Source organism: Onychomys torridus, chromosome 8, assembly GCF_903995425.1.
Source record: "Onychomys torridus chromosome 8, mOncTor1.1, whole genome shotgun sequence".
NCBI lineage: Eukaryota > Metazoa > Chordata > Mammalia > Rodentia > Cricetidae > Onychomys > Onychomys torridus.
In genome coordinates this window covers 19,717,459-19,739,999 of record NC_050450.1, presented here as the reverse complement: position 1 = coordinate 19,739,999, position 22,541 = coordinate 19,717,459, and the positions used below count along the sequence as shown (strand labels likewise).

General features: G+C 48.2%; 1 protein-coding gene and 1 non-coding gene across 6 annotated transcripts in view; one reads left to right on the top strand and one right to left on the bottom strand.

The window, feature by feature from the left end:
• Positions 1 to 271: 271 nt before the first annotated feature.
• Positions 272 to 22,541, bottom strand: part of Nprl3 (NPR3 like, GATOR1 complex subunit) — a 40,047-nt gene continuing 17,777 nt past the window's right edge. For 4 of the 5 annotated variants that reach the window (XM_036196883.1, XM_036196887.1, XM_036196886.1 and 1 more), the window contains 9 exons: positions 20,210 to 20,363; positions 18,144 to 18,225; positions 12,135 to 12,272; positions 10,218 to 10,374; positions 4,792 to 4,898; positions 4,276 to 4,405; positions 2,256 to 2,445; positions 1,426 to 1,618; positions 272 to 641 (listed from right to left, as the gene is read on the bottom strand). In XM_036196883.1, coding sequence (XP_036052776.1) covers positions 476 to 641; positions 1,426 to 1,618; positions 2,256 to 2,445; positions 4,276 to 4,405; positions 4,792 to 4,898; positions 10,218 to 10,374; positions 12,135 to 12,272; positions 18,144 to 18,225; positions 20,210 to 20,363 — 1,317 coding nt within the window. In that variant the 3' untranslated portion in view covers positions 272 to 475. Of the gene's footprint in view, positions 642 to 1,425; positions 1,619 to 2,226; positions 2,446 to 4,275; positions 4,406 to 4,791; positions 4,899 to 10,217; positions 10,375 to 12,134; positions 12,273 to 18,143; positions 18,226 to 20,209; positions 20,364 to 22,541 lie in introns of those variants that run through there. The other variant, XM_036196884.1, reaches the window with a different exon arrangement.
• On the top strand, positions 9,196 to 9,318 carry LOC118590530. Its single transcript, XR_004945819.1, has one exon. It is a non-coding gene; the product is annotated as a small nucleolar RNA SNORA55 (small nucleolar RNA).

The following is a 22,541-nucleotide window of genomic DNA, read 5'->3' as shown; positions in this document are numbered from 1 at the left end:
GAGGCTGGAGAGATGGCAATAGTTACAAGTGCTTCCTGCTCTTCTAGAGTTCTGTTTCCAGCACCACACCCAGCAGCTCACCACCTCTGTAACTCTAGCTCCAGAGTATGCTTTTTTCTGACCTCTGAGGGTACCCACACACACAAAACTATAAATGAAAATAAATATACATGTATTTCTTAAAGTAACATTGGTGACACATGTCTGTAATCCTAGCACACAGGAACGGAGGCAGGAAGATCAGGACTTCAGTCACCCTTGGCTATATAGCAAGTATGAGATCTGGGCTACATAAGTCTTTGTCTCAAAAATAAAAAGTCCAGCAATGGTTGCCCCATAGCTACTTCTGACCAGACGGACAGCTGGGACAAGAACCAGTTCTGCTAGGCTGGGGCTGCCCTCCTCCTCAGACCAGCCAGGAGTTCTGGGTCAGGGGTAGACTAGTTCTCATTCACACTGGGCACACTGCCTGGGCTCATGTGAGCAGGGCCTGGAAGACAGCAATGACGGGGTCCTCATGGGTGGTCACCACCAGCACACTGCGGAACTTGTCAAAGAGTGTGAGCAGCTGGGAACGCCGTGTGTTCTCGTTGTACATGATCTCCTCCAGATGGTGACGGCCACGGAAGTAGTGAAGGAGCCTGGAGGACAGAGAGTGGCATGAGCCTAGCAGAAGGCCAGTGCTACTAAGGACTCCAACAGCCCTTGGTGGGTAGACCTGTAAGCTGCCTGCAAGCTTGTAAAGGGCTGTGGGATGGGCCCAAGCATCCTGGACTAATGTCCACCCATCCCCCAGTGACCAGTGGTGGGCCTGAAATGAGTCCACAAAGCAGTCTGGCTGTGCACACCCAGAGCAGCCCAAGCATGCACCCTGATGGAAGGAGGGATGCTAACGGCTGCCTTCTGTTCTCCCATGGCATTGGGTTCAGTCTGCTCCAGGAGCTTTCTGCTCTTGGGTCCAGCACAGAGAAGGCCAGGGAACAGGTAAGGCCTGGATCAGCACTTGGAAGAGTTGCAAATGGTCCTCCAACAGTCTGCAGTGTGATTCTTTAAACAATGAACACCGACAACCTGACCTCTCCTATTACACCATGCCCTTAGAACACCTAAGTCAGGATGGACATGACAGACATCAAGCTGCTATCACACAGGGTCCTAAGATCCCCCAGGGCCAAGAATTAGGACATATTCCTGCCAAGCCCCAAGTCGGTCAGAACCTGAGGGTAGCTGCCTCTCGAGCAGTGACAAGGAACATCCAGAAGTACTGAGTAAGCTGCCCACTAAACCAGGGGCTTGGCCAGAGCCCGTATTCCCACCCCTGGACAATAGCTCCTGCCCTTCAATTCTGGGGGAGACCCACCACGAGCGAGGACACCAGTGCTCCTGTGCAGTTACCCATGTCCCACTCATTCGCCTGCTCCCTACCTGGCAAACATGCGGAGGTCCTCAGGGTTTTGGGCTGCAGGCACACTAAGGATGGCAGCCCGCTCATGCTCTGAGAGGCTGGCCAGCAGGTTCTCTGTCATCCTCTTGTTCAGTGGTGAGTCCCCACTGGGGAGCAGCTCTGCACTGGAGTTGTCCATACTGGGGCTGGTAAGGGTCATGTCATCGCTGCTGGCTGTGGGTTAGAACAGCCAAGTGATGCCAAGTGTGCCAAGATGGGAAGCATCAAAAGCACCGACAGCATCCAGATCCTGAGGTCACTGCCACACTCCACGCCGGTACCCAACTGTACCATTATGCTTTCATGCAAGAACTCGCGGCCATCCCCCCTCTAAGTGTGTAGTATGCCTCTTGTATGGCTAACCTGGAACACAAGGAGCCGCCCCTATAGGAAGAGCTTCAAGGGCCCAGAATGGAAGAATGCTGCATACCCACTATACCCTAAGGCAGGCATGGGTGTCTTGTTCCACACCTCAGCCAACATGGGGGATGAAGAACTAGACAGAGGTCACATGGACCCCAACAGCCGACAGCTGTGGTCCCTGTGATGACAGTATGAGGCCCTGCTCTGACTACAGGCTGGAGTGGGAGAGTCCAGCTGTGTTGCAGTAGACAAAGGCTGCTCCTGACTACAGCCAGATGCTCAGAGGAGGAGCTTCCCCCTCAGACCAATGGCAGTACAGGAGAGGCAGGTGAGTGTACAGACATGCAAAGACACTTCTTATTCCAACAGTGCCCAGGCTTCCTGGATGCCATCACCAAAGTCTCCCAGCCCCCCATTACCAGACTGATGTCCTGGATGGGGATCCTACTTGGGGAGCCGAAGCTTAGGGCATTGGGTGTGCTGAGGCTGCGGCCACCGACTCGGGCCGTGAAGGGGACATCGTCCTCTCGCAGTCGGGGCTCCTCTTCACTGGGTGAGGCCATTAGGCACACATAGGTGTGCAGCTGGATGAGGAGCCGGCGCTGCAGCATCCACACCACCATCTGAATGAGCTGGGTCTGTGATTGAGCAGAGTAAGACAATGTGGGCTGGTGCCCTGACTCCAGTCTTGATCCTATTCCTGGGGAATGAGAACTGGGGCCCTTAGCAGCCCCAATACCTACGCAGGAAGGCCTCCTGTTTGGAAGAAGGGACGCTCCACTGCTGCGTAGCTCTAGAAGGACAGCTCACCCCAGGAAAGCAATGGGGCCAGAAGAATCCCCAGAGCACACCTGCACGAGCTCTCACCACACACCTGGGCTCCTTCCCTTTTCTGAGCTGACTTTACCTACAGCCAGGTCTGTGCTTGCCTCCCTCCCTCCAGCCCACTGAGCCCTGCTACCATTAGACAGTCCACTGCTAGGCAAGCCCCACACACTGTTCAGAGAAGCAACTGCCCTGGGAATCCTTGGTTCTACCTGAAGTCTGCTCCAAGAGCAGAGAAGATTCCAGAAGGATATGAGAAAGGGACCTACTGCTCCAGTGCGGAGCCAATAGCTCTTCCTTGGTAAGGCACATTTAGGCCTTAGGAGCACTGGCCAGGCAGTAGCCGGCACCAATGGAAAAGTACCTCTCAGGCACAGACACCAAGCAGTAAGGTGTGTGCAGACAATACCAGTGCTCTTGTCTTTGGGAGGCCCAGAAGACCTGCTGCTCAGGTCACTCATGGAAGGGGGCTGAGTTACTGGGGAGGAAGACATGCATACCAACTATGGTCAAAACCAAATAAAATTTGATAGGAATTCAAGCTATTGAAACACAAAATATAAAAATGAAATACACAAGCTTCATAAGCACTGGACAGCATGTCCCTGGGATGTGCAGACCAAACAGCTCCATCCCAGCCCCGACAAGGCCTGAACCAGCTGCTCAGACGTGGCCTGGAAGACCAGCCGTTCCCCAGACAACTGGGAAGTTTCTGCTGAGGTGGGAGCACTGCCAGACCCTCCCCAAGAACTGCCTGGGGGAGAGGAGGGAGGGTACAGATGCAAAGTGTATCTTTCATCCTCCTGGCTCAGCTCCTGGAAACCAAGGGTTCTGTGAAAGGCAGCTTTAAACTCTGGCACACTCAGCATGTAAAAGCCCAGGATCTTATTCCCATTCACAATTTGAGAAGGGGAAGTAGTTGACTTTAAAGACTGATTTTGCCCAGTGTATCTGGCACCTATTAAAACAAATACTTTGCTTTTAAAGACAAAGCATGGAGATCACCCAGCTTGTCTCAGACACCTGTCCTCTTTCCCTAGATCCTCTCCTAGAGCTCAAAGGACTTAATAGAGAGCAGGGGCAAAGTCACCTTCTTACCATCTCTTGAGTATGGGGCTGTGAAAAGTGACTGACTCCTCAGCCCACTGTACCTTTAGAAGCACCCCACCACAACCGGCCTCCAACTGCCAGCCTCTGCCCTGACCCAGGCCCACCAGGCCAGAAGACACAGTCCTAGCCTGATGTACAGTAGGGTTAGGAAAAGGACTCTAGGCCCAGAGACCCTAGATTCCACACAAAGATCCCATGGTTCCTAAGCCCCAGAGGACGGGGTGCAGGAACTAAGCTGTCTGCAGCCTCCATTATGAGGAGCCCCTCTTCCAGAAGGTAGCACAAGGGGATCCTGTCAGCCCAAGAAAAGTCAATGAATGCCCTTCTGGCAAACTTAACCCAGTCCTAGACCCGAGGATGTCCATGATGGGCTCCATGGACCATAGGCCGGAAGCCTGCAGCAGTCACCAGCAAGTTCTCCCAAACCAAGGCAAAAAGGTCAACAATGCTAAAGGCCTTTGAGTCAGGGGCCACCAGACAGGGAGTTAGACCCAGTCTACCTCATAAGCTCACCAAGGGCTCTAGTGACTCACCTCCTGTGCAGGGGGAGCCAGAGGGCTCCTGAACTCCGACAGAGAAACAGGCAAGGAAAACTTGGCCAGGATAGATGGCAGGTCATGGGACGGGAACTGGCGGGAGAACTGCTCGGCCAGTGGGGAGTACCTAGAGCAGACAACGGTGGTCACAGTGCAATCTCCCATGCTCACGACAACCGTCTGCGTGAGCACAATGACAACAGAATGAAGTATGGTGACCCAGCAGGTCTTTACATGGACAAGAGTTGCAGGCACTGTCCCTCAAGATGTAGCAGGAGCCACAGAACCCCTCTCTGTTCTCAGCCAGGAAGAGATAGCCTTAACATGGGCAGCACTAAATCAGACTGGGGTCTACACCTGAGTGAGCATGCTACTGGCAGCATCAGGATACAATTAGAGCTGGCCTCAGGGCTTCAAAGCCTCTGGTGCCTGGCCACTGGAGGTGCCACTAAAGGATCCTGCTGGGCTCTTTCTAGCTTTAGACTCTAGATTTTGGCAGTCAATGGTACTCACAGACACACACTGGCATTGGGAGACAGGACATAGACGTTGTTCTCACACAATGGGTAGATGATGACGGCCTTGCCCCAGTATACCAGGTGAGCTGCGAGCTGGAAGACCTGCAGATCAAGGGGAGATGGAGAGACTGAACTTGGAGACCATGGCCTTCCTGCCTAGAAAGGATACACTCTGGAACACCTCCAATCTAAAGCAGCACTGTACCACCCCAGTCCCTGGGTCAGTGAGTACCACCAGCACTGTGCGGTGGAATAATTGTGTACACTGTGAATAAGTGTCACTCTGATTGGTTTAATAAAAAGCTGAATGACCAATAGCTAGGTAGGATTTGGGGGGCAGAAAGGACACTGGGAGGAAGGGAGTCGCCAGACAGAGAGGGAATAAGATATACAGGACAACAGGTAAATGCCATGAGTCACATGGTAACACATAGATAAATAGAAATGGGTTGATTTAAGTTATAAGAGCTGGTGGGACAAGCCTAAGGCTGAGCTTTTATAATTAATAAGAAGTCTCCATGTAGTGATTTGGAAACTGGCAGATGGGACAGAGAAAGACTACTACAGCACTGTTTCTGTGTTCAGAGTTCCCTGTGCTGCTTGATACCACAGTTTTGCTAGATAGTAAGTACATGAACACAAGGACAGTGAAGTGCTGGGAAACCTGATCAGCCTACCTGGGCTGGATGATTCCAGCAGAAGCATAGTGTTCCCATGGCGACCAGAACTCCAGCACCATTCTCCAAAGTAATGAAATATGGAGTTTCTCATTGTATCCACTCCTGCATACTCAAAGTCCCAACTCATCCCTATGCATCTTGCTTTCCCCAAAGACCATCCTGCTCTCCTTGGCTCTCATATACCAGGAAATACACAAAGACAAGCAGAAATCCTTTCTAAGGGTGGCCTTCATACACAGTAACTTCATGGAGACAGCCAGACATGAAAATACAGCACCACAGCCCTTCTTGAAAAGGTGTGTGAAATCGCAAGCAATGACATTGTACCTAGATCACAAAAACCCCATTCCATCCTTTCAGTAGATGGGCCCAGGGCGGTGAGTTCTGCCTGGACACAGTATCTTATATTACCAAGGGCAGGTATCTGCCAACAACCAGCTCAAACATGGAGGAAACAAGCCATCTCACTGTTGCCCCTCTTTGCTCTTGTCCCAAGTGCCACTGACATGAGCTGTCAGGCAAAGACATGCCCACTTTACTTCTGCCAACACTGATTCCCATCTTCCCTCTACCCCTAAAACATTTTCCACTAGGCAGCCAGAACACCATTTTGGGGGCTAAAAGTCCAAAATCAGAATGACAGGGCTGGAATGAAGGTGCCAGCAAACCTGTTCTCCCTTGGGGGTTCAAACAATGCATCTGTCCTTGTCTGTTCCAGGTGCTGGCATTCCTTGGCTTGCAGCCTCATCAAGCCCGTCTCCACTCTTACTTACATCACTTCTTCTCTCCTGCAATTAACTCTCGTTCAACTCCCTTCTTAAAAGGTAGTGTGTGGGAGGCTGGAGAGGTGGCTCAGTGGTTAAGAGCACCGACTGCTCTTCCAGAGGTCTTGAGTTCAATTCCCAGCAACCACATGGTGGCTCACAACCATCTGTAATGAGATCTGGCGCCCTCTTCTGGCCTGCAGGGATACATGCAGGCAGAATACTGTATTCATAATAAATAAATTAATCTTTTAAAAAAAATGTGTGTGTGTGTGTGTGTGTGTGTGTGTGTGTGTGTGTGTGTGTGTTCATGCCAATGTATCTGCAGAAGCCAGAAGAGACTGTAAGATCCCCTGGAGTTGGAGTTACAGGAGACTGTAGCTGCTCAACATGAGTTCTAAGAACCAAACTCAGGTCCTCTATAAGAGCAGCAAAGTACTCTTAAACCTCTAAGCCAGTGGTTCCCAACCTTCCTAATGCTGCAACCCTTTAATACAGTTCCTCAGGTGGTGACCCCCAACCATAAAATTATTTTGTTGCTACTTCATAACTATAATTTTGCTACTGTTATGAATCATAATGTAAACATCTGATATGCAGGATATCAGTAGCTCAGTAGTAGAGTGCTTGCCTAATCAGTCATGAGGCCCTGAGTTCAATCTCTAGAACTGCCAAAAACAGTATGTGTACATACATTAAAAACCGGAAAAATCTCAGTGAGTTTGAAGCCAGCCTGGTCTACAAAGTGAGTTTCAGGACAGCTAGGACTGTTTAAAAAACAAAACAAAACAAAAACAACAACAACAAAAAAAAAAACTGAAAAGAATTGAGTATGGTAACATACCCAAGAGGTCAGGAAGGAGGCCGAGGCAGGAAAATTACAAGCTTGAAAACAGCCAAGTCAGGCCAAGTGGTAGTGGTGCATGCCTTTAATCCCAATACTTGGGAGGCAGAGGCAAGTGGATCTCTCCTGGTTCTAATGAGTGAGTTCCAGGTAACCAGGGCTGTGCAGAGAAACCTTGTCTCTAAAAACTAAAAAAAAAAAAAAAAAGAAAGAAAAAGAAAAAGGAAGAAACAAAACAGCCAAGGCCACACAGAGTTCAGAATTCAGCCTATCTCAAAACAACAGAAGTCTGGAGGGGCCTTTAACCCAGTACTCAAGAGACTGGCAGGCGGATTTCTTAAGTTCTAGGCCAGTCAGGGAAACATAACAAGACGCCGATTCAAACAACTGAAATGCTGACAGGATCTTCAGTGTTTATCTCTGGAATAGAGGATTGTGGGACTTTCTGATCTGTAATTTATGTTATGTAGAACTTTCATGGGAAACTTTGTTTATAATTATTTTTCATTTATTTGTATTAATTATGTGGATATGTGTGTTCAGGTGTGTACAGGTGCCCTCAGAGACCAAAGGCATCAGATGGAGTTCCCAGAAGCTGCCTGATCTGGGTGCAGGGAATCCAGCTCAGGTGCTCTGCAATAATGACACAATGAACTACTTCTCCAGCACTATTTATTAGTGATTTCATTAACACAAAACTCCCAGAATTTTATGCTCTCTGGATTGATATGGTATGAGTGACTGTCTAATTGTTTTGTCTTGCTTTTTGAAGACAAGGTCTCCCTTTGTAGCCCAGGCTAGCCTTGAACTCAAATCCTTCCACCTCAGCCTCCTGAGGGCTGGAAATACACAAGTGTGCCCCAAGGCCCATCAGAGTGATCTTATATTATGTGTGACATTCACACTCAAGGCACATGTTCTCCCCAAAAGGTCCACTATACCCCACAGTGACATCAACAGGAAACAGCAGTCCCAGAGAATGGTGAGGTGAACCGCCAGAGCTAGAACTCCCAGGGTCTCACACAAGCACACCAACAGTAAACTCCTATTTTCAGGTTCAGCAGGGAGCTGGCACGGAAGGAAACAACACCCTCTTCCCTGATCCCAGACAAGGCCAAGGCAAGGAAATGGAAGAGACATCAAAGGTTTATCCAAGAGGACTCTGACAGGGAGGTTCAGGCGCAGTCTTAGCACAGACTCCATCAAACAGACTCTTAGTGAGTCTTTTCAAACCTGGAGTAGGAAGTGAAAATACACTATCATCCATGTAGGCCAAACTCTTTACAACAGCGGCACTGCCCCTCTGTGTAGATATCTGGGACAATGAATATATTTAAAGTTCTGGGGGGCCAGAGAGATGGCTCACAGGTTAAGAGCACTGACTGCTCTTCCAGAGGTCCTCAGTTCAATTCCCAGCAACCACATGGTGGCTCACAACCATCTGTAATGAGATCTGGCCCCCTCTTCTGTATACACAATAATAAATAAATCTTTAAAGTTCTGTGTCTTAGATGTTACAGAGGGAAGCAGAATGTGGTCCTTGCTGGATCTTGTCCAGCTTAGGAGGCCAAGTTGAAATACAAAGGCTGGAATGTGCTCTCACAGAGCCAGGCAGAGCCAGATAGAGAGAAGGAACAAACTTATTCTGAGAATAGAAAGGATTTTGGAAAAAAAAAAACAAAACAGCCCAATAGGCCCATAAAGCAAAAACTACCAGCAATGCCAACTCACTTCCCTTGTCCATACGAGCCAGGAAGCATAGAAAGAGAGATCCAAGAGGGCCTGCCTCAGAGCTGTGGCCACTTCATCCCACTGAGAAGTCTAGCCCTTGAGTAAACGGAGGCCCCTGGGATGGACTTTTGCTACCCCCTGGTGGCCAAAGGGTGCACACCACTACCAGACCAGGATATTGGCATTCATTCACTTGGTCCTGTCATTAGACTTGTCACCTGGATGGGACTTAACAGGGTGGGCATAGGTAACCTGGAGAGCACTCCAAGCCCCTGAACACCAGCTTCTTCCCAGCTTCTTCTGTGCTTTTCCTCCACCACACTTCAGCCAAAAACACAGACAAGGCTGAGGGCCTCCCTCTGAGCCCAGAGTGGAATCTAGCACTTGAATCTTTTCCATTTCTGCTGCTCTGAGACAGACAGTGCTACCCGACTAGTGGAGGGCAACCTGATCAGTGGCTTCCCACTTGCCTTGGGGCCTGTCTCTACAGCTCTGCCACACCCCCTCATTGAGAACAAGGGGGTATTTTGATGACTTTGGGGCTGGGCTGGGAGGGGGGCAGTGAAACAAAGGGGGTACACGTGGACCAGTAACTCACTTGGATACTAGTCCTGCAGGCACCAGAGAGTGAATAAACAAATCCTGTCTTATAGGGAAGGCTTTCTCTGAACATTTGATTACACTTAAACTGATCTCTAGAATAAGGCTGAATCTCTGCATGTCTCATCTTTAAAGAAGTATTTTATTAAGAAAAGAGAAAGAAGGTGGTGGCACACGCCTTTAATCCCAGCACTCGGGAGGCAGAGACAGGCAGATCTCTGTGAGTTCGAGGCCAGCCTAGTCTACAAAGCCAGTTCCAGGAAAGGCGCAAAGCTACACAGAGAAACCCCTATCTCAAAAAACCAAAAAAAGAAAAGAGAAAGAATAAAAGGTGGGGAAATGTGCTCAGGACAGAAGCAAGATAGGGCAAGTTAGCAGCTCGGGTCCGAGCTCTCACTTCCCACACACTTGCTCCTGTGTCACAGTGACTGTCCTGAGCTGGTGGGTCTGCTCTATGCTACCACCTCCCCAGCCTGTCCTCCAGGCCTTTGCTGACAACACCTCTCTCCTTTCTCTTGTGGCTTGTCTCACCTCTGTCAATGGAGAAGGAAATCATTCCAGTGCTCACAAAGACAGCTCTAACTCAGGTGTGACTCAGAGGCCAGAACCCCAAGCCTCCCTCCCACCTAGACCACTCTGGTCTGTGGCAGGTCATGGACTGTCTACTTGTGTGCTAGACAAAGACCCTGGAGAGTCAGCATGGCAGGCAGTCTGCTCTTCTCATAACTTAGCACTTCCCCCCACAGGCTGCCCCTAAATGTACCCAAAGGCCTCTTCTCACTTTTCCATGTCCCTGGCCTACCTGCAACAAGGCCAGATCAGCATCCTGGGCCAGCTGCTGCAGGTTCTTCACAGCAGATGTGGTCTTGATGACCCGCACTAGAGCCGGAGAGCAGTCAATGGGAAGCTCACTCAGCAGAGACTTCTCATCACTGAGTAGTAGCAAGGCATGATACGGGCTGAAGGACAGAGGCACATATCAGCGGAACATGTAGGGCCACAGGCCCTGTACCAGGTTAAGTGCCTGGAACACCAAGGCACAGCCAGAGTTCACAGGCACTGAATTGTGGGCAGGAGAGGTTTAGTGAGAAAGCAGAGAAAGCAGTCACGTGTCCAGGGGCTTTTATAAAATCTGCAAGGATTACTGCTGCCCTGGGGGGTGGGTTTTCAGAAATTAGAAAAAAACTAGGGAGAGTCTAAATACCTGACTTCCCATCCCCCTTCTGGGATTTCCCAGTACCTCCTCTGTGTGTGTTTGTGTATATGTGTGTGTGTGTGTGTGTGTGTGTGTGTTTATGGGGGGGGGGAGAGGCAGTGCATGAGCATGTGAGTATAGAGGCCAGAGGTCAGCATCAGAGGTCAGCACTCTCCACCATTTTGTTTTTACACTTACTTATGTTGTATGTGTGTGAGGCACACACACACAGTTCTTTTCTTCTACCATGTGGGTTCCATGGTTTGAACTCAGCTCACATCGAGCTTGGACTCAAGTGCCTTTACCTGCTGAGCCAGCTCATCAATCTTCAACCTTATTTTACTTGTTTGTTTATTTTGTAGACAGGGTTTCTCTGTGTAACTGGCTGTCCTGGAACTCTGTAGACCAGGCTGACCTCAAACTAGAGATCCTCCTGCCTCTGCCTCCCAAGTGCTGGGTGTAAGGGCCTGCACTACTCTGCTGAACTCCCTCCCTACCTTATTTTCTGAAATAGGACCTCTCATTGAACTTGAAGCTTACCAGTTTGGCTAGACTGGCTGGCCACCAAGCCTTTGAGATCTGCCTGTCTCTGCCACCTTAAACCATACATGCACACACACATATAAATAAATTAGAGTAAAAGGCAAAAAAAAAAAAAAGTTCTGAGGATGGTGGCACACGCCTTTAATCCCAACACCTGGGAGGCAGAAGCAGGTGAATCTCTGTGGCCAGCCTGGTCTACAAAGTGAGTTCCAGGACAACCAGGAAGACTGAGAAAAGTGTGTGTGTGTGTGTGTGTGTGTGTGTGTGTGTGTGTGTGTGTTAGTAAAGTGCTTACCTAGCCTGTGTAAAGTTCTAGGTTCAATCATTAGTACATAAAAGGGGGGAGGGGTCTTTCTAAAGCAGGAAAAACAAAATATCCACCAACTATGAATAGAACTACACACATCTGCTCAGCAGGAAAGGAGACCATTTGACCTGGAGCACAGAGGTAGGAGGAGGGAAGACTAGGAGATGAGTGCTCTGAGCATGTCATTTCCAGTGTTAGGAGTGGGCAGATTTCTTTTCAGCTCTTCTTTCTTTGTAGTGCTGAGGACAGAACCCAGGGCCTAGAAAGCACTAGACCACTGAGCTTTGTTCCAGCCCAGCTTTTCCTCGAAGGAAATCACTTAATCTAAGAAACTACTTGGGTTCCCATGATTTCTGACTGAAATGCTGACAGTTACTGAGTGTACTGTACCACGAAGGCAAACTGCTAAAGGACTAGCTTAGCCCCAGACTGCCCTACAGGCCTGGGTGAGGCCCTTGGCAGGTTCTACTCACCCAGACTACTCTGGGAGGGCCCAGGAAAAACCTAGGATGGGTCATTTCTGGGTAGAGCTGGATGTAAAATCATGTGGTTTCACTAACAGCAAAGCCCTACCTCCAACTTGTGCGGCAGGAGGAAGGGCATTTCTGGAATGAAGTAACTAGTAAAGTCTCAGGCAGCGGCTGATGGAAAGGCATGATGGAGTTGGCTCTTACCGGATGGCTTTCAGGCTCCGCTCAATAGCCTCAGGAGGGATCAGACTTGAAGCTGCATAGTGAATCTTGTGGGGCAGACAGAAGCTCACTTCCAGCCAGCTGTTAATGTGAAGCCGCACCACACCAGATGTGCAGAGGCTGTCAAGAGTGGGCATGGTTAGTACAGCAGCCACCTGCCTGTTCCCATACCCTGTTCACACACTGCCCTGCTGGCTGGAGGAAAATGCAGGCTGAAGCTCAGGTCTCAATATACCTAAGAACGTGTTAAGAACACGAACATGAACACACACACACACACACACACACACTCAGAGCCCACCCCACCCCCTGTAATAATGTATAATCCAATCAGCCAGTCAGGGCTAAAGGAAGCTGCTCTGTCTTTCCTGGGAATTCTGTCTGCAGAGCCCTGGCAGACAGACACCTGGCATCTACAGCACATCCTCTCTAAGAGGACCTATCTTGAACACCTGATGCAGACCCAGGCACAGGCTGGGCAGTTGGGCAGGATAGGGCCTAGCTCCAAAGAGAAGAAATGGGTAGAAGAGGAAGCTGTCAATGTAAGAAGCACAATCACCCACCTTCCCATGCTTTGCTTGTGGAGTGCTAAGGTACAAGTGTGTGCAGCGATCAATCAGAGGACATACAAGTGACTATCCAGCCCAGCCCCCACACCCTACCACGGCAAACCTTTTACTCCACATTCTCAATGACTGACACATAGTCACAGCTTCAGCATGTTCAGGGCAAACATGGCAGCACTGTCCCCAACTCACTTATTTCAAACAGAACCCCAAACCATCAATAAATCCTATGTGCTCTATCTGCAAGGATAATCAAAATCCAGACCTCTTCAGCAACTCTAGACCAGAGCTGCCCAGACAACCAACACCTGGTCCACTTTCCTCACAGCTTCTACCTGGGCAGTACCATCCAAGGTCTTCCAACACAGAGAACTCCACGTCCTGCACATGCTTCCTGCTCCATCACTCAAGTCTAGCCATTCTCAGGACCCTGGCACTTAAATTTTGCCATGAACTGTCTTCCCAAATGCCTCATGGCTCTCTCATTACTTCAATTTTAACCGAAGTCACATTCTCAATGAAGTATTCCCTGACCCATGACACCTGGTTCCACCTTCACTCTGACCCCTCACCCTGTGCCCATGTACTCATGACCACAGGATACTATTTGTCTCTAATGCTGTGCTGACCAACCACACCATGTCTATGCCAGGTTTGCACTGGCATACACAGCACTCATGTAGAGGAAGGGGAGAACCCAGAGTCAGGCAATGGTCTTCAGGAACACTGTCTGCTGAGAACAGGCTCCATATGGACATGTGCCCCTGTAGGCTGTCCCTGGAAGAACCACACACAGGAAGAGGGAAGGGTTGTACAAAGGAGTCCCACCCCATAGCTCAGCGACACAGTCCTTGTATTAAGTGCCAACAGCATGTTATTAAACAGAGTCTGTTCAGGTCCATATGCAGCGTGGTAAGAAGTATGTTAGCACATTTCTGCAGTTCTACACGTGACATAAGGAAGAAAAGCAACCGTTTAGGCAAAGCCCCGTGACGACTTATTCTGCACCAGAAAGCTGCTTCTTGTCATCCGCCCCAACCCAGTCAAGCTCAGAGCAAAGCAGGCAGGTAGCCTCCTTCATCCAATGTAGGAAATACAACCTAAAGCTTCATGATAACTTCACTTCTCAAATAAGCGTACAGGACACATCACTTGGTTTTCAAACTGCCCATTTCTAAAGCGCCTTCCCCATCTTGTTTCCTTTGCTGCCTCCTACCCAGAAGAGCAGCCAAGAAATACTTTCCCATCACCACCCACCCTGCTGCTATTCTCAGCTCCCAGGACGGGAATGGCCAAGTATAGGGCAGGCCAGCAGCTCAAGGAGCTGTGGCAAGCGTTCTTCCTGTCCAGGTCAAAGGTGGAAATGTTTGGGTACTGTGGGAGAAACAGGGTCCTTGCTCCAGGCCTGGGAAAACACACTTTTCTTTTCTCCTTTCTCCCTACCCCCACTTCTTTTTCTGAGACAGGGTCTCTGTATGTAGCCCTGGCTGGCCCAGGTCTTGATATGCAGGCTGGCTTTAAGCTCACAGGATCTGCCCGCCTCTGCCTTCCAAGAGCTGGGAGTAACGGTTTGTGCCACCATGCCCGCTCCATTTTTTAAGCATGATTTTGCTGTGTAACCCCAAACTGACTTCAAACATGTGATCCCCTGCCTCTACTTCCCAAATGCTGAGAGTCTCAACATGTGTCACAACATAGCTGCTGAGGACTGTTATAGCTTCTTCCCAGAATCCTCCAGCAATAAACCAAGAACCCTAGGCTTCTGAATTTCCCCAGACGGTTGCCAAGAACTCTAGCCAACAGTTCCAAACACAGAAACCAGCCTTTTCCCCTTCAAGCAGGGACTAGGCAGTGGGGAAAGGCGGCATGGAAGAGCACATCTGCGATCCCTCACTCCCCCAGGATCCCTGCAGCACTGACTGTCTGTTCAATGCAAAGCACGCCATGGCTCCCAAATACTTAGGTCTGCTTCTCCCAGAGCCTCAGCACCGAGGATGGTTATAGGGACAGGAACACGCTGGGGCTGAGTCTAGAGGGCAACGGTCGTTCACAGGTTCTTGGGGAGAATAAACTAGATGGTTTAATGAGTATCAAGATGTGGGTAAAAGACCCTGGCTCCCTGAGGTCAACACTCTTGGACTCTTCTAGAAATGGGCCCTAACCACGCATTTCTGAGTGGTTTCCAGAGCTGTACCCTTCTTCAGGATGGAAAGCTCACAGCCAACCTTCAGAAGCCACCTAAGGAAACACTGCATCATGAGCTCCCAGCATCTACACACAGATGGGAAAGAGAGCAAGAGGGGAGAGGTCACAGTGTGCTGCATGGAGTCATGCCCATGTGAACACCAGCCAGGCTCCTCCAATCTGCTAATGCATGGTCAGAAAGGGAAGAAATACTAGGCCCTATTTTTGAGCTCTCTTATTTAGGGTATAGCACAGGGTAGCTACTGGAACAACATGAAATCAGATTAAATGCCAAGACTCCTATCATTTCAAATACAACTTATCTGCTCCACCTAGGACTTCAGTGATGCTGTGACAACCACCTGCTAGGTGCAACTCGAAGTACTGTCTCAGGCACCTGAGACACGACAAGAAAGGAAACAAATTACAGCCTTGCACGTGGGAGAGTCTTACTCTGGCTGGCACTAAGGAAGACAACCTTTAGCAGATTATATAAACCACAGAGTTATAGGGAAAGGCACATCAGAGACTTGTGTGACAGTACAGGCCAGGCTTAAATGCTAGCTGTGGCCTTAATAATACCTGCACAGCTCAAGTGTCTCTGCATCTTCATGACAGCTGGCTTTGGATCCCCAGCCTATGGTTTTCCCTCTGAATACTTTGCACTGAGCTGTAGCCTCTTTACAAACCAACCAAGCTCTGTGTGTGGAGACACTGAGCGCTGCCATTAGAGTCCCCCAAGGAGCAGATGTACTCTAGACAAACCTCTGGAGGACAGGGAGCATTAGAAATGTTCCTGCCCAACTTTAGCCTCTAGCTCTGGAGAGAGTCGGGGAAATCCTTCACAGCAATAGGGTAAACCAGAAACACACTGTTAAGGGAAGAAAAGGGCTGTCCCTACTTCTGCAATCTGCATTTCAAGACAAAGCCCAGGGTCTGCACCCAGAAAACTTTCCTGCTAAGCTTGTGTTTCTGTTTGCAGGTGTTTCATTATTTAGTCTGAAAACAGTCTAAAAAAAAAAAAAAAAAAAAACCACTGTCCCCAAGCTTATCCAGCCTTCACAGCAGAAGAGCCCAGCCCTTTCTGCAACAGGAGATAATGCTTCTGCCAGAGCCCCGCATCTGCACACCATGACTGTGCAGAGCACCAGGATGGTCCACACCCAAGATGCACCCTGTGTAAGCTTATCTCACTCCCTCACTCCTCAGCATGAGAAAGAATGCCAACTTCTGCCTTTAGCTAAGAACCAAAGGTCACTTTCTGACCTCCACTCAGCCCCTCCTCTTCCTACTCTGAGACTGTACCCTGTGTGCTGTGTCCTCTGCCCCACACAGCAGCAGTCAGGCTTCCTGCTCCATGTGGTGGGACGCTGCACATACCAAGAGACACGAGTGGGCCTCAGAAGTGCTACCTTGAGACTTCCAACACAACTTTACACACAGGTCCATTTTTATGAAATACAGGCTAACTCTCAGAATATTCTGAGGCATCTACAGGCTTGCTATTGCTCTTGGGCAGTTAGCAGTGCAGCCAGCACTACATGCCTGGCCAGTCCTAAGACAGTGCTCCCAAGAGCTAAGCCTCCCAGACTCTACCACAGTCCCTGTGAACTCAGAGAATCACTCAACAAAACATTTCTTCACATGGGATCATGGAGTTCCATACGGAGACACAGGTACTGGGACAGTCAGGGTGACCTCCTAAGAGATTCCTACTTCCAGTCTATATTCACAGACATTTAGGGAACAGGATTACTAGCTACCCAGCCATACCAGAACCCTGGCTTTGGTTAAAATAGTAAATCCAGAACGATTCTGTTGAAAAGATGCTTTCAAAGCTCTACACCAATTAAGCCCACAAATTCCTGTCTTTTAGGTCTTCTCTGAGGAGAACTTTCTCAGGAATCTGGCAGGACCCGCTGTCAGAAGACAGCTACCCAGCCAATGTCACTCAGCCACCCCTTTTATTGCTGAGGGAACAGGACCTCAATGCCAACCACAGACCCTGTTGGCTGAGGCTGGGGGAATCAGGCCAAGAGGGTTACTGGGCAATTACAGAGCTGTGCCAATACCAGACAGGGGTGGAAGCAGAGGAGGTCACAACTGCCACATCCTGCCAAAGAAGTGTGGCTCTCAGCCTCCCCAAGGCAGGTTCTAGGACCCAGGACTAGCTGGTGTAAGAGTTCACCTGAGGAGTGAGACCCTGTGTACTAACAGACAGGATATCTGGCTAGGAGAAGAAATCTCCTTTCTCACCAAAAGCTCAAATTCCTGTGCTCCTCCAAATTGGTCCACCAGGTGAGGCCCTGAGCTGTGCCTGGCAGATGACAAAGCTATAATAAGGTCTCATTTCCTTCCAACTTTCCACCACAATCCCAGCCCACTTTTTTCTCTTTAGAAACCTAAACTCCCTGGTTTGCTTTTACTTTGTTTTTTTGGATGCTATGTAGCCCAGCCTTGTCTACATAGTGAGTTAGTTCCAGGCCAGCCAGGGCTACATAATAGAACCCTGTCTAAAAAAAACAAAGAAAGCCAGACAGAGTCACACACCTGCAATCCCAGCAGAAGGAGCTTAAGTCTCAGGCCAACCCAGACCACTTAGGGAGACCTTATCACACACACACAATTTTTTTTTTTAAACATTAAGTATTTTGTATACATTTTAATAGAGTATTCAGTCACCAATATAATCAACATAAGGTTCCATTGTGTCCCTACACCTGCTGACCCTCTACATCAGTGTCTCACACTCCAGCTCTCCTGGAACAAGGACTATCCCAGTCAAGTATAGTTCTACCCACTGAACCTGGATTTCCTCACATGTGAAGAGGTAGCCTTCAGTGAGACCCACCTCAACAAACGTGGTCAAGAACCTGGCAGTAAGTTAAGCTCAATAAAATGTCCCTTTGTTTAATGGTTGAAAAATAATTTCAGGCTTTCGTGTATAATCTTGTATAATCTTCTGTTTTAAAAGGAGTCTGAAGTGATGTATCCCTGCTGAGTACACATCACTCAACAAAGGGGCTGCCATTTGAAAAATGGACACCAAGGAGGCTTTCCTGAAGAGTGGCCACACAGCCGCTCCTTCCCTAGCCTTCCTTGTTCTGTCTCAGAAGAGTCCCCAGCACACACAGGCCAGAGCATTCCCCAGTCTATGGCAGCACATCTGCAGGATGTCTCAACTCTGGAAGCTTAGGCAGCTGGCCCAGGAGGGGAGTTAAATAAGCATGGCCTGTCTTACCTGTCGTAAGCTTCCTTGAGGTCCCTAGCCAGCTTGCACTTGGGCAGGATGTGGTGGAACGGGGACTGAGGACCTTCATTTGCTACAAGAATCACAACAGGTAAGGATCACAGCTTCCAAAGCAAGGAAACATGCACAGGCCAGAACAGGAACTATAGAACAAAGTCAACATTAACAAGTAATGTTAAAGCAATGTTAAACTAACATCAGGAAATCCTGGTAGTGATGATAATGATGATAATAATAATAATAATAATAAAATCAATGTATCCCTGATCCCTGTAAAATAAAAGTAGACTCATGCTGATCTGTTAAATTATTTCTTTCTTCTCTTTCTTTCTTTCTTTTTTTTTTGGGGATTTTTCGAGACAGGGTTTCTCTGTAACAGTCCTGACTGACCTGGGACTTGCTTTGTAGACCAGGCTAGCCTCGAACTCACAGAGATTCACCTGCCTCGGCCTCCCAAGTGCTGGGATTAAAGGCATGTGCCACCACTGCCCAGCTGTGAAATTATTTATATATAAAATATCTGTATTTAAACTTGTCACTGGCCTACACAACCTTGTAGTCACAGGAGCAAACCATTTCACTGCCTCTCATGGAAGAGTGTCTCTTGGCTCACCAGACCTCACCTTCTGCTGCATGACTGGGTATTCCCACACCATATCTCACTCCTCTTCTCACACTCATATACTAATAAGATGTTTTTATGACTGAATTATCTTTTCTTAACCTTCATGAATCTCTAACAAAAATATATATAATTAAGATGAATGTGGGTTTTTTTAGTATTTAATTTTTAACAGATTTTTGTTGTTGCTTTTGGTTTGTCTATTTCTTTCCTTTTAAGACAGGGTCTCACTGTGTGGCTTTGGCAAGACTGGAACTCATTATGCAGACCAGGCTGGCCTCGAACTCACAGAGATCCACCTCCTCTTCTTCCCAAGTCCTGGGATTAAAGGTGAGTACCATCAAAGAAGAAGAGGGAATAAAATTTCTGAGTTGCTTACTATCATACTTATAATTAACTAAAATAAAAAATCTAAGTGGTTTTTGTTTCAGTTGTCATTTTGTTTTGGGTCCTGGAGGTGGAATCCAGAGCCTCACATCTACTAGGCAACTATTCCATAACTATTTCCAGGCCCCCAATACAAGTGTTTTTGTTTTGGAGATATGGTCTCTCTACATATCCCTGACTGACCTGGAACTCATGAGATCCACTGGCCTTTGGCTCCCAAGCGCTAGTATTGAAGGTATATACTACCTTAGCTAGGCGGTGGTGGCGCACACCTTTAATCCCAGCACTCAGGAGGCAGAGACAGGTGGATCTCTGTGAGTTCCAGGACAGCCAGAGCTACACAGTGAAACTGTCTCAAAAAAAAAAAAAAGTACACCACGATACCCAGCTAATTTTCAAAGAAAAAGGGTAAATTTTTTACTGAAAATACACTAGAACCAGACAGGACTTGGTTAATTTTGTCTCACTCTGTTCTTCTTTCTTCCTTTTGTAGCTGCTAACCCTAGGGAAAGGAGGCCAAGCTTGTTACCAGTCCCTCTCCTGTGTTTGGTCTTTTGGGCACACCATATGTTACAGTGTCTCTCAGCAAAGACTGGTTAGGGGATATAGTTAGATTCTTCTTCAATTTAAAAGCCAAAAGCATGGAAATCACCCATTTTACCAGCTGGATGGTCTCAATAACCCCTCCCTGAGTTTCCCACTCTAGGGCAAATGTGTCTACAGAACCAATGCCAGGTGGAGGTGCCTGTCCTGGGTGCCAGCTGATCATACAGCGGTGTATGGGGTATTTCCTATAGATACAGTTCAGACCCGTCCATTTAGGCAAGTAGAAAGCGAACTGGCATGTGATCAAACCTGCAACCAGGCAGTAAGCCTGCCTTTCCTGCACAGAGGATCTCTTCAATAGTGTCCCTGAAACTAGAGAGCCAATTAGTAGCATTATCTGCAATTGCCTCAAAACAAAACATAGTGACCAACTGGTCCTCTAGAGATACTACATCAGCCATCAGCCAGACCAGACCCATGATCACCAGGCTGCTGCACTTACCATCAGCCATAGCAGACACCTCATCCTGAAGTGCTAGGATCAGCTTGGCCTCTCGAGTAAGGTACTGGCAGCGGCGCTCCTCATGCTGCAGGACAGTGGCAATGCGCCGGGACAAGTTATGTAGACAGTTTATCACTGATGGGTCAGCGTTGGCCTACATGAGAGAGGTCAAATGCTCAAAATATGTACACAGAGACATAATTTAAAAGGAGCTAATACATGTGTGCAGCAAAAGAGCAGACCAAGCTGGGCGGTGGTGGTGATGCCTTTAATCTCTGTGAGTTTGAGACCAGCCTGGTCTAAAGAGTGAGTTCTAGGACAGGCACCAAAACTACACAGAGAAACCCTGTCTCTAAAAATTTAAAAAAAAAAAAAAAAAAAAAAAAGTGTAGACCATTAAAGCCCTCTCAGGATGGAGAGATGGCTCAGTGGTTAAGAACACTGGATGCTCTTTCCAGAGGACCCAGGTTCAATTCTGAGCACCCATATGGCAGCTTACAACTGTCTGTAACTTCCAGTTCCAGGGAATCCGACACCCTTATACAGACATACATTCAGGCAAAATACCAATGCACATAAAATAAATAAATCATTTAAAAAAAAAAAAAAAAGGCCCTCTCCATTCCTTTCTACTAGGTTCCTCATAGGTAATTTTACCTTCCAGAATTCCCTGTGCATGTCTACAGCCTACCTACATAAATGCTGGCTGGCATCCCCATCTTACAGTCTTGGGAACAACTGTCTAAAGGGTTGCAGAGATGACTCTATGGGAATCCTCTATGGGGAACACACATTCCCACTATGCCACAGAAAATCAAGGGACAGCTAAGGGCACCTTTCATGTGATCCTGGGCCACAGGTCCTCATCTAAGGAAGGACAACCAACTGAGCAGAGAAAACTAGTCAAACACATACGTACTCAGAACAGAGGCTACCATGAGCAAAACCATGGAGGTTTCTGTAATCATTGCTGTGAACTGACCATTCATGAATATGTCTGGCCTACAGTATATAGGAATTCATTTACAACAGGCCACACTGTTACAGAACATGTAATACAGAAGTATTATGCTGTTTGCTAAACATCTGTCAGGGATGAGTTCTTCTTAGCAAAGAAGACCCAAGTTAACCAGAGTACCAGCAGGCTCCAGGCCCACGTCCATCCCATTCCACCCCCAGCATCCACTGTATACCCACAATGACTAGGTCAAAGCAGCATGCAGAAGGTTCTCAGGTTAGAAGTGTCCCTCACCCCTCTGGAACCTATCAGAGACCACAGTCAACCAGCAGGTGTACACACCCAGACCAAGGGTGGAGCAGGCCACTGTGGGATCTATGGAGATGCTTGAAGGAGCAGATAACTGAGCCAAGCATGACTCAGTGTTTCTAGAGGCCACCAGGACTGCTGAGTAATACCTTGGAGTGCAGGGTTAGAAGGGAGAGGGAGAAATGGCACTGCTGATTAGGACCTCTGATGCTGTTTTCCCATCCTGTGTATTTCCAGGTGACTCTGTGCCTATTACCTTAAATCAAAATCTTACCCAGACCACACTTTGTTAACCTGGAGCTGGAGTGAGTTTCTATATTCTCAGTAAGTTCCATCTTTACAGAGAGAACTAGCACATGGGCAGACTTGGAAGCAGGTCTAAGGCATCCCCTGCATGTCCTAACTGGGCTGATTTACAGAGTATATACAACTGCCTCAAAATAAAACACACATAAGAGTCTGAGTACAAACATTCCCCACTCCAAAAGCAGGGAGGAAACAATCTTGGACACAGATTACTCCTTTAAAGAAAAACTGAAGTCACAGTTGAGTCTTACCCTCTGCCAGAGGTGCCACTAGCTGAGGCACAAAAGCATCCCTACATCAGCTGTTGGGGACCAACTGTTTGAGTTTCCCCTTTGTGCAAAAAGGTTCTTACCTCCCCTCACCCCCATAAGCTCAATGACATGCATTAACGGGCTATCTGGTGTGTACTGTTGGCACAGGCTAACACTGAGGAAACTCCTTAGCTCCCAAGGCTATGCAGGGATGCTGAAAAAGCTGCCACCTAAAAGATGCCAGACTTTGATGGGAATGCTTATGAAGAGCATACTTGCAGCTAGGTGTGACAGCTTCTCCCTATGATGCCAGCATTTGGCAGGCAGAGGTAGAAGGATCAAGTCCAAGTCTACATATAAAGTTTGAGGCCAGTCTAGTCTCTGTGATACCATCTCCAGCAAACAAAGTAAACTTTCACAGTACAGAACAGGAAGCAGCACCAAAGTGACCATGTCACCACCATGGGGCTTCCTGCCAAAAGCTTGTATCCAAATATAACACCTTCAT